The following is an 18,259-nucleotide window of genomic DNA, read 5'->3' as shown; positions in this document are numbered from 1 at the left end:
CTTCCCAACAGACATGTGGCCGTGTCTGGAGACATTTTTGATTGTCACAGTTGGGGAGGTGCTCCTGGCATCTAGTGGATGGAGGCCAGGGATGCTGCTAAACATCCCACAATACACAGGACAGCCCTTTACAACAAAGAATTCTCCTGTCCAATTTTCAGTGTCAAAGAGGAGAAACCCAGAGATCACCTTAAATATTTCAGTATGATCCTTTATGTGAGTTCCCTTGAAATGGTATAAATAAATGGAAAGTATTTATAGTTACAAATGGCTGACTTTGAAACTTAAGAATCCCCTTGGTCAACCCACCCTGACTGTTCACCATGATGATTACACCTTCCCATCACTCCTGTGGGTGGGGGGCCAGGACATATGCGTCTGGCCAAGAAATGGGCCTCTTCCAGATGGTTGTTTTTCTCCATAGGAAAGACCAAGGAGCATAGCATCAGTTCTAATATCCAGCTTCCTCCTCCCGAAAAACAGTGCTTACAAAATAAAGGCCTACCTTTGATATCTAGAAAGATGTGGAGCGCGGCATGCAAAGGAGTGTCTCCTTCCGTAAGAGAAATACAGCGGGGGTCTGCACCCTTGGTCAAGAGGAGGAAGGCCAGCTCGAAGTCCTTATGCTTCAGGCACACAGTGAGTGGCCTCTCCTGGCTGTCCTGGGGACCCTTGGGTGAGGCTGGGGAAGGCAGAGAGAAGGGCACATGAGCTGCATCCCTGAGCTGAGGTCAGCCAGGCCCACCTGAGGAGAGCGGGGCTGCTTCTGCCCTTTATCCCAAAGCTAAAGGATGCTGACCTGTCTTCCAAGGCCCTCCCACCACCACCCTTTCTGGGAGGCTAGGGCTTCCCAGGCCCTTGGTTGGAAAGCCTGCATCCTCCCAGGGCCCTGTCTTTGGCTTGGCCTCCTCTCCACTCTCTCCAGCTCCCCCTCCCAACCCGCCACAGGACCACCATCAGCACTGCACTGGAGTAGGGACAGTGTGAACAAATGAATTCCCAGTTTGCCCAGCACTGTCCCTGACCCACACCCAGCAAAGTGCATGTGTACCATACCCTTTGCTTCTATGAAGCGTCTTCCCAAGAATGCACATCTACCCATATCTGCCACGCACCCCTACATTACCTTCCTTTTAGCTCAGCCCAGGCCTCCCCTCTGCACTGCAAGCTCCCTGACCTTCACCCTCTGTGGACCTGCAGCCTTCCAACCCTGCCAGCAGCCATGTGTTCATTCTCCACCCTTGGGTCCTGGCACCTGACCCCTGGGAGACCCTCGATAAGTTCTTGCTTCATTGGGAACAAAACAGGAATTCCATAACCACTGTTTCGGGGCAAAGATACACACACACTCCACAGAAGGAATGAGTTTGAAGACCTACACCACAGGTGGCCTTCCATCTATGTCCTGAAACCTGAAGGTAGAGCCAATGCCCTTTGAGAGTTGGGACCAATGCGGCATCACTCTTTCTGAAGGTCATTTCCCCTTAAATGGCAAGGCACATACGTGGAAAACCACATTAGCCACAGTGCTCTGCCAAAAGCCTGCATTCATGAACTCACTGAATATTCAGAACAGCCCTAAGAAGGGGGGACTATTTTCATTCCCATTTTATAAATGAGGAGACAGCGGCATAAATAGCAGGCCCAAGGCCACACAGTTAGTAGTGGCTTTAGCAGGGAGATAGTGGGGCAGGGGACCAGCACAGGAGGAGGCTGGTGTTTCCAAATTAGTTTTAAAATAAAACCAGATCGAGCAAGACGTCTGCACACTCCATATAGACATCGAGCCAAGTGTGACTGTGCTGATTAAAACAGCAGATGTTTCCACCCACCCATTATTTGGCTATTCCTTTAAAAACAAGCATCACAAATCCCAATCTACGGATCAGAAAAGAATGCTACAGAGTTTGAAAAGGACCCACGTGGTATACTGAGTGCAGGGAAAAGTCCGGCTGGAGGTTGGGAGGAAATGACAGCTGTGGCTACACCAGGCCAAGGTCCCCTCCACAGGCCTGAGGTTCCTCACAGAAGAGAGAGGGAAGAATTCACAAAAATGCGTTGATCCTGTCACTGTTTCCAATGAGAAGATATGGAGGAGGAAGGGAATGAGGCAGCATTTAAAGGAGTCTCTGAAATCCAGTGAAAGCCTTGTGACCAGTGGCCTGGACTGCCCTGGGATGATCTAGCATCTGGGACTCACCTCCATGGTCAATCAGGCAGCCCAGGAGCTGCATCTTTCGCTGGTCCCAGATACTGAGGTGGGGGAGGATGGCACAGAGGTTGAGGTTCGAGAGGTCACAGTCTTTGATGAGACAGTCCCCAAGTGGTGGCTCCCCGCTTACTTTGCGGGTCAGCAGCAGAAGCACTTCGGGCCATTTCTGTTTTTCCAGTAAAAACTTGAAGAAGGTGTTGGCACAGTCACGGTCAATGTCATAGACCAGGTCTGGAGGGATTTCTTTCAGAAACAAGAACACACTATACTTCAACAAAGATTCATATGCTTTCTGTCCCCAGCCACAATCCAACATATAGGACATCATTACCCCAGGTTATTATCAGTATTTTTAAGGCCTGGGGAAACCATAAACAAGTACTTAGTTATTTTAACCATGTGTGAACCTTAGTGTCAGCACCAGTGCGTGAGCTTCTTGGGAAGGTTAGAAATACCCTAAGAGAGTAGAGTCTTGGCTAATAACAAAGAGAAACATCTATGGTGGTATTTTAAAAAGGAGAGTATATGCAAAGACTAATTCTAGGAGGATGCATGAAAAACGTAACCGAGGTTTACTAGACTGAAGATTTAGAGGTGAGATTTAGATATTCAAGTTCAGGGATGGATGACTGAATTCACTGAAGAATGTTCTGTGTTGTCTGAATGTTTTACATGTAGAGCATGCCATTTATTTTTTTAATCAATTTTTTTTTTTTGTCTTTTTAGTGCCACACCTGCAGCATAGGGAGGTTCCCAGGCTAGGGGTCGAATCAGAGCTGTAGCTGCTGGCCTACACCACAGTCACAGCAACAAGGGATCTGAGCCATGTCTGCTACCTATATATACAACAGCCCACAGCAATGCTGGATCCCCAACCCACTGAGTGAGGCTAGGGATGGAAGCCATATCCTCATGGATACTAGTCAGGTTTGTTAAACACTAAGCCATGATGGGAATTCCTTAATCTATTTTTAAACACATATTAGAAGAGAGTTTTAAGGTGCACAGATCATCTTTGAACACAGTTGAAGGTTGTGAGAAACCTTACCTTGCAGAGAAGAAAGGAGGCGTAAGAACCTCTGAACTACTTCTTGCTTCAGAAAGTTTTTTTGCAACAAGCGGTTTCCTGAGTTCATGTATGTCACCAGCTGCTCACAGGCCTTCTGGAAAACCTCGCCCTCGCTAGCGGGTCCCTCACCATTGCTCAGTCCTGCAAAACACCCCCAGATGCTGCTTGTGACTGCAGAGATCACAGTGGAGTAGACTACAAAGATGACCTCACACCTCTCCACCCCTTCAAGGAACCAGGGGATGCCTAAGTGCCTGTTCCCCTCCCCATCACTGACTCTGGACTGGTCTTATGACCTGCTGTGACCAGGAGAATGCAGTGGATGTGATTTTTGTGCCAGTTCTGAGCCTGGGCCTCCAGAGGCCTTATTTAGTCCTATTCAGGTCCAGGCTAGATGAGAAACATCATAAAACAGAGGAATCGGCCCAGTTGTTCAAACTGAGGCTCCATAGTTAGGAAAGAGCTTGGCCCAAATCAGCAAGTGGCAGATACCCAAAGAAGCTCCATTAAGGTTATGAGAACAGCCCAGCCTCAATGTCTGAGCTGCAGGATCCTGAGCTAAATAAGTCCCTAAGTTCAAGGACTGTTTGTTACACAGCAATGGATAACTGATATAACAGTTCAGAGAAAGGACAGTGGGTGGGTTGTCTACTGCAGCAGCAGCATCCTACTACATACCGGCCCCCTATGCATCTAACTAGCAAGTGGAAAAAGCCAAGAGTAAGGAGCCAGCTCTCTGGCCAAAAAGGGACGATGCCCTCCCTTTGGTTCTGTTTACTGAAAACGGAGTCATGATTAGAAATCACCCACTGAAGGAAGGCTGAAAAGGCATAAATGTTTTATTTGGTATCAGACTATACACTCATAAAGTCCCTCTTGGTTAAAATGGAATCTTACTTCGCAGATAACTGGACATGTGTTTTCACACCCAAAGAGACAGACCTGGGCCACAGCATAAGTGCTATCACATGGTGAAGACGTGAATGTATGTCCAATGTTATGTTCTAATAAAGTAGGAATGCTTTAAAGGAAATGGGCTATGAAAATTAGGAAAAATAAAAGCATCCATCATCAGTCTGGTCTCCCACAGCTGACCCTGAGGCAAGGATTTGTGTTTAGGTAGTTTATGAAGGAAGAAACCAGTGAGGGTAGAGGGAGATAAAGTCAGGGTCAGGGAGGAACCAGGCAGGGTGAGAGCTCAGGCCGAGCCCCACAGAGGGAGGCCTCACCTGGTCCCTCTGAAGACCTGGAGTGAGTCACACCTCAGAGCTGTGCCGTCCGAGGCAAGGGAAACGGGCTCGCAGATGCTCGCCTCTATCTGTCACTGGCCACGGCCTGCCTTGGGAGGCTGTAAATTCCTAGGCACTTCTGCTTTGAAGGAGCCTGAGCAAAACAGGCTCTGTAAGCAAAACAGACAATTCTCCTTGAGAACGAGACTTAGATGCTGGCTTTGCAAAGTGAAGGCATGTCAGGGAGGAATAAAAAATGGGAAAGGACCCGGGACCCCGAGCAGAGCTCAGACATTAGCTGCTGTGCCTTCTGATACACACCTGGCTGCCTTTCAACAGGTCAGGTCAGAGCACCAAAAACACCACACACACACACACACACACACACACACACACACACACCAACTTCAGGGGCAAATACCCACTGTCCTGTAATCAGGAGACCTTCTGGGGCCAGGAGGAAGCAAGACCCATTCTAGCTCTAACCTCTGAGAAAAGGAAATGGAAGCCCTTAGAAAAGGAAGACCTCTGTCACCTCCTTAAGCAGCAGAGAATGTGGACTGTGTGGTCCAACAATGACCAACTAGCTCCCCCGGGCTCGGCATTGCACCTTCACCCTAGAATGCCTAAGAAGACACAGAAAATAAGACCCTTGGTGAAGGAGGAATTACTTTCACCACTAAGCAGATGGAAACCTGTGGCTTGTCCCCCCTGCTTCACGTGGTTAAATGCTTTTCAGGGCATCATTTAGAGTAAAATCATCATCTACCAGGGCAGTTCGTTTCATGCAAAAATCACTTGAAACTGAAAAGAAACATACCAAGCTTGACAAGAAAGACAATGAGATGTGGTTGTATAACAAAGGCATGGTTGTGTGATTCAGAATAATTAAGAAGGCGGTTATAGATCAGAGAAAGGTCCAGAAATCAGGAAAGAAACCAGAGAGGGATATCAACAACATAAAAAGGCATAAAAGGAAAGGTACTGCAATACTGACAATTGTAGCCCTGGGTTGGTACCAGTGATTTGTTTATTATTCTAAACTTGTCTGGTTTTTTTTTTCTCCCCTAAATTTTCTATAAGTTTAACTAAGAGAGAAAAGAAACATCAGGATATAAAGTTGCTTGTACATTATAATCACAGGTTTTTATAAAGATAACTATGTAAGTACTGAACAACAACTAAAAGACTGGATATGCCCAACTGGGAAATTCCTGGGTGGCACAGTGGGTTAAGGATATGGCATTGCAGAGCAGGTTCCATTCCTGGCCAGGGAACTTCCACAGGCCATGGCATAAATAAATAAGTAAATAAATGCCAAAGTATAATTACAATAAATTTTTCGTAATTATACAAAATTTTTTTTTTGTTAATTTTTTTTTTTTTTTTTTTTTTTGGTATTTTTAGGGCTGCACCCATGGTATATGGAAGTTCCCAGGCTAGGGGTCAAATTGGAGCTGTAGCTGCAGGCCTACACCACAGCCTCAGCAACCCAGGATCCAAGTTGCATCTTTGACCTGCACCACGGCTCACGGCAACACCAGATTCTTAACCCCCTGAGCAAGGCCAGGGATGGAACCCGCATCCTCATGGATACTAAGTCACGTTCATTACCATTGAGCCACCATGGGAGCTCCTAAATTTTTATTTTTATATAAAATGATATTTTTACAAATTTTCTACAACAGTCATATTTAATGGATATGTACAAGCAGATTTGAAATTAAAAATTAAAACTCTTATAAAGCTGCAATACTGCTCAGAAGTGTTAGCAAATAGAAATAAATCATTTCAAAAAGATATTGCTTTTGCATAAAATCTTCCTTTTGAGCTAAAAAGGCAAAACTAAGTTTTATTACATACATTTTATCAATAGAAATTTATGTAACCATCTCATTTTTATGAAAGAAGGGAAAATATGTAACTATAAACGCATGGAATAAGAGTTAATGACTAAATCACAACTATATTAATTTTTTCGGGCAGTTGAGTGTTTGGAGAATATTTTGTTTTCCCTTCCTATACTTTGTAAATTTTCTTCTTTAAACAATAATCTACTTTTTTAAATAATAATCTTTTATAATGAGGAAAAAGTATCATTAATACCACATGCCTGCATTTACCGAAATCAGGGCACTGTGTAGTGCTGAGGATGACACACCCTGGCACCTAAGTCACAGGCTCCATCTATGGGGAAACCAACACACAGAGAAGGCCCCTGTCCTCTTAGGGCTGGGCTACAAGTGCCTTCACAGAGCAGAAAGCAGGCTGTGCCCAGGGGAGGACCACAGAGAAAGGCTGCAGAGCCTGAATTTGTTCTCACTCCAAAAGGCCACACACTGGTGAATCAGAGAGGATCACAAACAAAGACAAGAGCGAGAAAGACAAAAACTCCAATCTTGTTCTGGGTCCTGAGGACAGTCGCCAATCAGCTGCCAGGGAAGATGGACATGCTGCCATCTAGTGGTAGCTAGGAGAGGCAGGGAAAGACAGGTAACTGACCACTCAGGACCACCCCTGCTCTGGCTTCTCCCGGAAGCTAGTGAGAAGGGCAGAATCTCAGGTCCTGCCCCGAATCTACTGAATCAAAACCCACATTTTAACAGACTCCCAAATGATTCATGTGCACATTAACATCAAGAAGCTCTGGTTTAGAGAATGGCAGAAATTTTCACTGTGACCCTTTATTTCTCACCTAGATGCAAAAGCTACCTAAAGACACTATATCTATTTTCATCAAAATTTCATCAAAACAGTGTGGTACTGGTATCAAAACAGACAGACAGACCAATGGAACAGAATAGAGAATCCGGAAATAAACCCTGATACCTATGGTCAATTAATCTTTGACAAGGGAGGCAAGAACATAAAATGGGAAAAAGAAAGTCTATTCAGCAAGCATTGCTGGGAAACCTGGACAGCTGCATGCAAAGCAATGAAATTAGAACACACCCTCACACCATGCACACAAATAAACTCCAAATGGCTGAAAGACTTAAATATAAGACAGGACACCATCAAACTCCTAGAAGAGAACATAGGCAAAACACTCTCTGACATCAACATCATGAATATTTTCTCAGGTCAGTCTCCCAAAGCAACAGAAATAAGAGCAAAAATAAACCCATGGAACCTAATCAAACTGAAAAGCTTTTGCACAGCAAAGGAAACCAAAAAGAAAACAAAAAGACAATTGCAGCATAGGAGAAAAGAGTTTCAAATGATGCAACGGACAAGGGCTTAATCTCTAGAATATATAAGCAACTTATACAACCCAACAGCAAAAAAGCCAATCAATCAATGGAAAAATGGGCAAAAGACCTGAATAGACATTTCTCCAAAGAAGATATACAGATGGCCAGCAAACACATGAAAAAATGCTCAACATCGCTGATTATAAGAGAAATGCAAATCAAAACTACCATGAGGTACTACCTCACACCAGTCAGAATGGCTATCATTAATAAGTCCACAAATAACAAGTGCTGGAGGGGCTGTGGAGAAAAGGGAACCCTCCTGCACTGTTGGTGGGAATGTAAACTGGTACAGCCACTATGGAGAACAGTTTGGAGATACCTTAGAAATCTATACATAGAACTTCCATATGACCCCACAATCCCACTCTTGGGCATCTATCCGGACAAAACTCTACTTAAAAGAGACATATGCACCCGCATGTTCATTGCAGCACTATTCACAATAGCCAGGACGTGGAAACAACCCAAATGTCCATCAACAGATGATTGGTTTAGGAAGATGTGGTGTATATATACACAATGGAATCCTACTCAGCCATAAAAAAGAATGACATAAATCCATTTGCAGCAACATGGATGGAACTAGAGACTCTCATACTGAGTGAAATGAGTCAGAAAGACAAAGACAAATACCATATGACATCACTTATAACCAGAATCTAATATCCAGCACAAATGAACATCTCCACAGAAAAGAAAATCATGGACTTGGAGAAGAGACTTGTGGCTGCCTGATGGGAGGGGGAGGGAGTGGGAGGGATCGGGAGCTTGGGCTTATCAGACACAACTTAGAATAGATGTACAAGGAGATCCTGCTGAATAGCATTGAGAACTATGTCTAGATACTCATGTCGCAACAGAACAAAGGGTGGGGGGAAAAAAAGTATACATGTAAGGATAACTTGATCCCCTTGCTGTACGGTGGGAAAAAATAAATAAATAAATAAATAAATTTTTAAAAATGGGGCACGGTAACCCCCAGAAAGAGCCAAACCTGAGAGCATCTTTTATCCTAGTCTATAATCTGGAATACTTGTTCATCTTGGCACAAAGCTTGCATCCTAATGAAGCTTTACTCAGGACCACAGATGTAAAAAACAAAACCCATCAAGGGGGACTCAGGTCAGGAACAAGGGTAACAACCCCTTAGCAGCAGCTCTTCCCAGCGATAACGCTTCCATCTCGCCCATTAATGTGTGAGAATAGGGAAGGACTGAAGTCTATATAATCTTCATTTTTATGACTGCAGATCTACCTCGATTCATGGTCCTGGGCCCTCCCCTTTGTCCCTTCGCCCCACTATCTCAACTACTACTCTGCACAGAAAACTGTTCTGGGGATAATGTCTAAAACTACACTGTCCAATACAGTGGCCACTAACTTAATTACATAAAATTAAAGTTAATTAAATAAAATTAAAACTTCAGTTCTTCAGTTACACAAGCCACACACATTTCAAGCACTCAATAGCCTTACGTGACTAGTGGCTAGCATCTCAGAGCAGTAATGAAACAACTCCATCATTACAGAAAATTATATTGCATGGTACATCTGCAAAGATCCCCCCAGTCCCACCTCAGGTTTCAAAGTTTGTGAAACTGTATATGACCCAGCAATCCCACTCCTGGGCAGGTACCCAGAGAAAACTACCATTAACTGGTGGTCCTTCTCTAAAAGGTCATTTCAAAACCTGGAAATTCATTGGCAAAGAAATCTGTTTGGTTAGTTTCAATTTCTCCAACAGTAGAAACCATCCTGAAACTGACATGACAGGTATAAGCTCTCAAGAGGCATTTCACAATGATTTATTAATTATACTACCTCACAGAATTAACAACTGCAATTCCTTAAAATAGAGGTCATTTAAAAGCTAAACATGACATATCACAGCTTTAAAAGAACATCCCGGAAAAACAGGATCTGCAAATACATTTATCTCCCCTCATTCCTATTTTCTCACAGTAACAATGGAAGATATTTTAAATAAATGAATAAAACTTAAAACATAGCTGAGGAAATGGGGGTGGGGGGAGTTCCCGTCGTGGCTCAGCAGAAACAAATCTGACTAGTATCCATTTGGACGCAGGTTCGATCACTGGCCTAGCTCAGTGGGTTAAAGATCCGGCCTTGCTGAGAGCTGTGGTGTAGGTCACAGACTCAGTTCAGATCCCACGTTGCTATGTCTGTGGCACAGGCCAATGGCTGCAGCCCCAATTCGACCCCTAGCCTGGCCACTTCCATTATGCCAAGAGTGCAGCCCTAAAATGACAACAACAACAACAATGACGACAAAGAAATGGGGGGAGGGGAACAGTGTTAAAGGAAAGTAGCTTCAACCTCCACCACATAAAACTTCCCTGACCCTGGAAATGGCCATGATCCCCAGTGTGGGAGACTGCCTCCCACTCTCTCCATAACACCCCCCCACACCCCCATGCACTGCTTTCAACCTGCCACCTACTCACCCACCCCAGGAAGGGAGTGTTTCTGGAGAAACACACTCAAATAACTTCAGTAAATGTGCACTAACCATCTATTAAGTATTAATAAATCTAATCATTCATTCATAAATATAAACCACTCAAAGATCAGAAGGTAATAGAGAAAAAGCCAGAGCACAGCAGAGAAGCAAGAAGATGGATCAACTAACCCAAAAGAAACAAATAATTCAGAGAAGAGATGACAATCGTCTTTAATTCTCAGTATTCTTAAACGCCATTCAAGAAGTGGCAAGTGTCAATCAAGCACAAGGTGTCACAGATAAGAAACAGCCTGAACGAGTTCTTAGAAATTAAAACTGAGTTTCCAAGTTAAAAAATGCAATAGGTAGAGTTCTCGTTGTGGCTCAGCGGGTTAAGTATGTGACATAATGTCCACAAGGATGTGAGTTCGATCCCTGGCCTCGCTCCGTGGGTTAAGGATCTGGCATTGAAGCAAGCTGCAGTGTAGACTGCAAATGCGGCTGTGATCTGGCATTGCCTGGCTGTAGCATAGGCCTCAGGTGCAGCTCCAATTTGACCCCTAGCCCAGGAATTTCCATATGCCACAGGGGCCATAAAAATTAAAAAAAAAAAAAAAGCAAAAGGCAAGCTAGATTATAAAAGGAAAAGCTAAAGTTCTAGTTAAAGATGTGGAAAGAAAAAGAGGAGACAGAAAACATTAGGCAAAGTAGAGAAACGTGTTATAAATTCAGGAAGCTCATCCGTGTGAAAGTGGTGGCAAAGAGACTTTGGAAGGGAACAGAATGAGAGAAGATAATTTCCCTGAGCTAAAAAAGTGAGACTGAAAGGGGCCAAGCAAGAGAATGAATAAGGACCCACACCTGAACACATTCCAGAGTGATTCTAAGTACGGAAAATCCTAGAGGGAAAATAAATAAGACTGGCATCACTTCTCATTAGTAACAGAGGCTAGAATACAGAGGTTTGTGAGGAACAAGTTTTCACAGCATTGCTCAAAACTCTAAGAGACCCCAGATTGTCAGATACACCAGAAAAAGCTGCCATTAAACCACAATACGTCAAAGATCGTGAAACATACTCCAGTTTCACAGATGACAAAATGTGGGGGCAAAGGAACTGAAAACTAATGAAACACAAGGCCTATATGCAGACCAAATTTTAGTCAACATAAGGATAAAATAAAGACATTTTCAAAAACCCCATATGCACATCTCCTGTGTGAAAACCTTACTGGAGTTGGTACTTAGCAGAGCAGGAGAGAAATCTAGACAGACAGTGTGAGCCACAAGAGCGACATACGAAGGCAAAAACTAAAAAAGCATAATATATATGTGCTGGGGCTACAGTCTAAATAAAGCTAAAAGGATATATGTATATATACATACACACACATTCATATACAATAATGTATATGTTTCATCAAACTAGGATGCTCACATTTAAAGAGCTACGTTTTCAGGGCATTTGGTGATTCTTTTCTATGGGTCCAACTATGTTGTAGAAATCATCTTACTGTGTACATGCCATTTAATGGTTTTCGAATTTTAGAATCAATCTACAGATGAAGCACAGAAAACCCAGAGTTAAGGAACAGAATATAAATGACACAACTTTACTAGACAAAATTCAACAAGAAGGACTGACTCACTGCACTTAATCTTATACAGCAGTCAGTCCATAGATGCTGTCCCAAGCTGACAGATCAAGAAATAGAGCTATAAGTGTATTTTTAATTGTTGGCTGGGGTTGTTTCTGAAAAGTGGGCTTGATTTTTGTTATCTCCTGTTCTGTCTGAATGTTTTCTTTTTAATTCTGTGCATGCATGGAAAAAAAAAATCACCTTTACTGCCCAAACGTAGATTTGGCCACGTTCCCAGAATATGGTAGACACTCTCTCAGTAAGAGTTGTCTCATACCTTTCAAAAAAAGAGCAAACAAGTTTCTCAAAGATTGCAAGGGGTCTCACTTCCATCTTCATGTACCAAGGAAAGATAAACTGATTTGTACCTAATTTCACAGAACCAGTTTTGCCCCCTCAAAAAAGTTAATTCCCTGGAAGCTGTACCTGAGAGGTCCTTAGAACACGCTGCCAGCTTTCCCAAGTGACTGTTGATTTTCTCAATGGCTTTGAAGTTCTTGCTCCTCTTTAGGACATCCATGGCGGACCGGGACTGTCGATCCAGCAGAGTGGGGTCTGCCCCAAAGCGCAGGAGCATCTGCACATCCTCTGTTTGTCCTAGAGCAGGCCAAAGCGAGAAGTGGGGGTTGTCACAGTTCCTTCCATAAGGAGACGTCCCCATGAGTGCACTTCCTCCCAGTTCCCAGCCGAGAGGCCCAGGGCAAGGGGACAAGTGTCCCTCTGCTCACAGAAGCTGCACTGCTGGCCTTGGGCAATCCAGCCAAGTCCCCAAAGCAAGGAGTCCTGTGTGGAGTGGGAAGGACAATAGCTTTTAAGAGGTTCAGAAGTGCGCTCCTCTCTACCTTTCTCCTCTCTCCTTGGCAACAAGCAAGGAGAGGGGGAATCTGGTTACTAAGCAACAGTTACAGCTGTAAGGATGACAGCAAGCTGTGACTTCAGCTTTCTTTATTCCCTAGAGAGGAAACAGAATATACTTCCAGAAAAAAGCCTGTCTGGGGACTGGAGAAGAAAGTGGCAATTGCTTTTGCATCAGGGTCTTCTTGTCACTGTTTCAACCCTTGCAGCCCCACCTCTAGCTGCCAGCTCCATTTGCTGCTTTGACGTCTCTATTTGTCAAGCATCAATGTGTCCCTGTGATTATAGAAGCAATAGCTTTCAGAATGTAAGAGGTGTATCCCTGGAGGTACTTACCTGAGCATGGAATCAATGCCTGATTCCCAGCTTCCACACTCATGCTTTCTTAAAATTCACCACCTTTATGGTGATGTGTTACATGGTATAGAAAACTAATGCAATTACCAAAGTACCTCTACTCCATGTATCATCCTGCTCATGAGGTTCTTCTTCCCCATCTCCCCAATCACAACTGCTTTCTCTCATTTTGCAAAAAAACAACAAAAATTAAAAAGTCATACCCAACCCATCAAGTATCTCACTGTGATAGGTAGAATTCTGACAGACCCTGAGATCCCCAACCCCTGGTGTACATACATCTTCTCCAAGCTATCCCTTTAAATGTTAATCTAAGCACTGCTGTGATGAGACTTTGAAAATATATTTATTGTCCCAAAGCAGTTAACCTTAAGATGGGGAGATTATCCTGACCTGATCTCATGAGCCCTAAATGAGGTCAAAGACCCAGAGGTCAGAGATGGAAGAGAGCAGAGATTCAAAGTATGAGAGGGATTTGATGCACAAGAAGTTCTCCCCTGCTGACTTTGAAGACTGAGGAGTCCATATAAGACAGAATATGTGTGGTCTACGGAAGCTGACAGCAGCTTCTTGCTACAGTCAGCAAGAAACTTGGGACCTCAGTCCTACAACCACAAGGAACCAGATTCTGCCACAATCATGTGAGCTTAAAGGAGGGCCCAGAACTCCAGATGAGAACACAGCCCCAAGCAATTGCTTGATTTTAACCTCAAGAGACACTGAGCAGAAAACTCAGTCATATTACGCCAGACTACTGGCCTCTATAGAATAATGAGCTAATAAATGTGTCATTTTAAGTGGCTAAATTTATAATGATTTGTTACATAGTACAGAGAACTAATGCAATTACCTAAGTATTGCCCCAAAGGAGATGAAAACTCCTGACCTCCAGAGTATCAACCAAAGGTAAAATTAGGTACTTGCCAAGCACCTTTTAATTTTTTTATTTTAAGCTTTTTAGGTCTGCACCCGCGGCATATGGAAGTTCACAGCCTAGAGGTTGAATCAGAGCTGTAGCTGCTGGCCTACACCACAACCACAGCAATACCAGATTCAAGTCGAGTCTGAAACATACACCACAGCTCACAGCAACATCAGATCCCTGACCCACTAAGCAAGGCCAGGGATCAAACCATCATCCTCAGATACTAGTCGGATTCATTCCTGCTGTGCCACAATGGGAACTCCGCCAAGCCCCTTTTAAAAAGCACCATGATCCATGCTCCTTTTACCTTCCTCCAAAATTTTTACCTTTAATAATTATTTATAGAAAATTTAATATATTTATGTTGCTGCTTTGGTGATCTCTGTAGTAATAATAATTTTGTGACAATTAAATCCTGAAAAAATGAATGCTTAGAGTCTTAAATCACAGAAAAAAAACTTTCGGCTGTACCTCTAGCATGTGGAAGTTCCTGGACCAGAGATTGAAACCATGCCCCAGTTGTGAACTGTGCCAAAGCTGCAGCAACATGAATCCTTAACCTACTGTGCCACCAGGGAACTTCTGAAAATTTTTTTTTTTTTTTTTTGCTTTTTAGGGACACTCCCACAGCATATGGAGGTTTCTAGGCTAGGGGTCTAATCAAAGCTACAGCTGCTGGCCTACACCACAGCCACAGCAATGCAGGATCCAAGCCGCATATGCCACCTACACCTCAGCTCACAGCAACTCCTCATCCCTGGCCTGAGCGAGGCCAGGGATCGAACCCGCAACCTCATGGTTCCTAGTCGGATTTATTTCCACTGTGCCACGATGGGAACTCCTGAAAATTTTTTTAAAATTTAAAGTCATATAAGTACTTTTGCTCCAGAAGAATATCACTGGATAAGACTTTCAAGCATTAAATATATTAGAGCAAACTTCTTTATGAAAAGCAAACTGAAAATATAATACAAGAAATAAAAAAATGCATAGGAAGTTTCCTGGTGGTTTAGTGGTTAAGATTCAGTACCTTCACCACTGCAGGCCAGGTTCAGTCCCTGGTCTGGGAACCGAGATCCAACATCAAGCCACTGCACGCCACGGCCAAAGGAGAAAAATAAAGCAATGCATAATTTGATATTTTTGACTATTAGAGCCTGACACAGGATGGAACATATTCTGGTCAGTTGTGTGGGTTCCCTAGTGCCTAAAGTTGCCCCACCCACAGCCAAACCTCCCTGTGGTGCTGCCACTTACGCTTAATGAGGTACCCTGGGGAATGGGCGGCCACGATGTGCAGGACAGTACGGCCATCCTCGTCCTTTTGGTTGATGCGACCTTTCCACTCGGGCTTGTAGTCCATTAACCACCTGAAAAGATGGTTTTCCCCTGAAGGAATGAGTTACTGATGTTATTTTCATTTTTTTACTTTTTTCTTTCTTTCTTTTTTTATGGCTGCATCCGAAGCATATGGAAGTTTCTAGGCCAGAGATTGAATCCAAGCTGCAGCTGCCACCTATGCCACAGCTGCAGTAACACTGAATCCGTTAACCCACTGCACCAGACCGGAGATCAAGCCCACGCCTCTGTAGCGACCCCAGCCACTGCAATCAGATTCTTAACTCACTGTGCTGGGGTGGGAATTACCTGATGTTATTTTCAACACCCAGAAAAGCAGCAAAGCAAATCACTGTGCACCATACCTATACTGGGGAAACAAGGTACCCCACATTGTCACTCTTCACAAGCAGGTGTGGACACAGAGTTTGTGAATCGAAAGGATGAGTCCTAGAAAGTTATTCATAGTAAACCAAAGTCAGATTCCCTAGAAGCAGAGCCCGAGACAGGATTCTTGTACAGGGATTTATTAATGGAGGAAGCTTGGAAGAAAGAGGGGGAGGGAGGCCAGGCAGGCAGAGAGGTGGCCCTGGCTTCAGCTTGATCCCAGGGGGAGCTCTGGAGCAGGAACTGCACCACAGTGATGACCCACCTAGAGGCAGGGGTTCACCTTGTGTACCCTGGTATGTGTGAATCAAAAGCTAAAGATGCCCCCAGGGAGGAAGGTGCAGTGGAAGGAGCACCTCCCAGGGAGGGGGTGCCTGTTGGCAAAGAGCAGCTCCAAGGCCAAGGCAGCAGCTGTGATGCAGCGCGTGGGGATAGGGGCACTGGTCCTAAAAAGTACCTAGGCAGGACACCAAGAATGTCCCCATCAGTAATCATGACCCTAATACATTACCATATATGTCAGTGGGACATATATTTCAAATTATTTCTTCCTTTGAGAAAAGAATCAGGGATAAAATCAAAGACTTGATTTCTGGGAGTTTCTGTCATGGCCCAGTGGTTAATGAACCTGACTAGTATCCATGAGGACTCAGGTTCCATCCCTGGCCTCACTCAGTGGGTTAAGGCTTTGGTGTTGCCATGAGCTGTGGTATAGGTGGCATACATGGCTGGGATCTCACATTGTGGTGAGCTGTGTAGGCTGGCAGCTATGGCTCCAATTTGACCCCAGTCTGGGAACCTCCATATGCCATGGGTGCGGCCCTAAAAAAAGACAAAATAAAAAAGACTCAATCTCATCTGTACCTGCCTGTAACCGCAGGAACAAACATAACAAGTAGATACAGTGAAGAATCATGGATTTCATCCCAGAGGCCCATCTAATTTCAAACTGGGAGGAGTGGATTAGTCTGCTTTTAATCAGACTCTACACTTCTAAATGTCTCATCCACCAGTCCCTGTGTCAGAGTAAAATCTCTTATGAATTCTCCAACAGATGAAATGGATAACAACAGGATCAATCTGGCTGAAGCAAAGATAGGGTTCAGGTCCCAGGCCCCTGGCTATCCCACTCCCATCCTGAGGTGCTCTAGTCTAGAAGAGGAAGACAGTGTAGACCAGTTCTCTTGCCTCCTTCTCGCTCTAAGAGGATATGGGTCAGGAGTTCCCACTATGGCTCTGTGGGAAAGAACCTAACTAGTATCTATGAGGATGTGGGTTTGGTCCCTGGCCTCGCTCAGTGGGTTAAGGATACAGTGTTACTGAAAGCCGTGGCATAGGTCACAGATGTGACTTGAATCTGGCATTGCTATGGCTGTGGCATAGGCTGACAGCTGCAGCTCCAATCCGACCCCTAGCCTGGGAACTTCTATATGCTGTAGATTAAGCCCTAAAAAGGAAAGAAAAAAATAGATGATACAGGTCTGTGTCCAGCAGTGATGCTCCCTGTTTGGAGCGGGGGAGGGGGACAGGCTTCTACTAAAGTGTAAATGTGGATATTGTATGTGTGTGTGTTTTAATGATAAAAAATAATTTAAAATTCAAATCCTATAGCCAGGTGGTGAAAACTGAAAAAAAGAAAAAAATTATGAAAATAAGAGTCCTTTAAAAGAACCACAAGCAAACAACATCAGTGATCGCCAGTAGTTCCCTTGGGATTTTCCCTCACCCACAGTAGTTGGTCCTTTGGGCTAGAGGGAAAATAAACTCGGAAAAAGACCACAGCTGCCTTTGCCAATGGGAGGAAGCTCCACAGCTGTCCTGAGACCTCTGTCCAGCAAAGGCTATCTGTCCCAAGGCCCCTCCTTGAATCCCAGGGCTCCACCCTGCTGCCAGGATCTGTCTGAGAACACAGATTCCTTTTGGTTTAGGCCTCCTGTAGCTACGAGGTCCCCAGAGGAAGAAAAATGATGCTATTTCCCTGCTGCCTTCATTCATCTGGATAATCAAATCACTGACCATTCAGATCATCTGACTATTCCACATTCAAGTAGCCACATTCTGGTTTCCCTTGAGCGAAGCACAGTCCCTGGGGTCTGAGTTGGAGGACAGTATGGACGATTGTACCCTTGGGAGAGAACTCACGGGCCCGGATGCAGAGGCGTATGAGGGCGTGGAGAGGGTATGGTCCTATGGTCTCCACACTTGCACCAACGGAGATGAGCCACTGGACTAACCTGGGCACCTGTTCCATTTTCTCATAAAGTCCAATGAAGACATATTTCTGGGGGGAAAAAAAAAACAGGAAGAATTATGGCAGTTTCCACATCAATATGAAAGTTCAAACTCGCTCCCCATAAAGTCTGTGTTTATTTTTCTTTCAGTTTTATTGAGATATAATTGACACACAGCACTGTAAACATTTAAGATGCACCACGTAATGACTTGGTTACATACATCGTGAAATGATTATCACTAGTGGACATCCATCATCTCCTCCAGATACAACGTTAAAGGAATTTAAAAAGAAAA

At 44.1% G+C, this 18,259-nt stretch overlaps 1 protein-coding gene across 7 annotated transcripts in view; it reads right to left on the bottom strand.

Annotated features, from left to right (window-relative positions):
* TRANK1 (tetratricopeptide repeat and ankyrin repeat containing 1) overlaps nt 1-18,259 on the bottom strand; it is a 110,093-nt gene that overhangs the window by 51,246 nt on the left and 40,588 nt on the right. For all 7 annotated transcript variants that reach the window (XR_014822708.1, XR_014822707.1, XM_084987690.1 and 4 more), the window contains 6 exons: nt 17,873-18,011; nt 15,263-15,394; nt 12,295-12,465; nt 3,261-3,422; nt 2,201-2,455; nt 506-682 (listed from right to left, as the gene is read on the bottom strand). Coding sequence is in view for 5 of the 7 variants with exons in the window: in XM_084987690.1 (XP_084843816.1) it covers nt 506-682; nt 2,201-2,455; nt 3,261-3,422; nt 12,295-12,465; nt 15,263-15,394; nt 17,873-18,011 (1,036 nt within the window). In the remaining 2 variants the exon portion in view is untranslated. The remainder of the gene's footprint in view (nt 1-505; nt 683-2,200; nt 2,456-3,260; nt 3,423-12,294; nt 12,466-15,262; nt 15,395-17,872; nt 18,012-18,259) is intronic.

The sequence above is a fragment of the Sus scrofa genome, chromosome 13 (genome assembly GCF_054392235.1).
Source record: "Sus scrofa isolate SSC_HxYL_T2T_F1_AM1 chromosome 13, Sscrofa_HxYL_maternal_Yorkshire_Landrace_v2.0, whole genome shotgun sequence".
NCBI lineage: Eukaryota > Metazoa > Chordata > Mammalia > Artiodactyla > Suidae > Sus > Sus scrofa.
The sequence above is the reverse complement of the archived record's forward strand: the minus strand, read 5'-3'. Positions and strand labels throughout refer to the sequence as shown.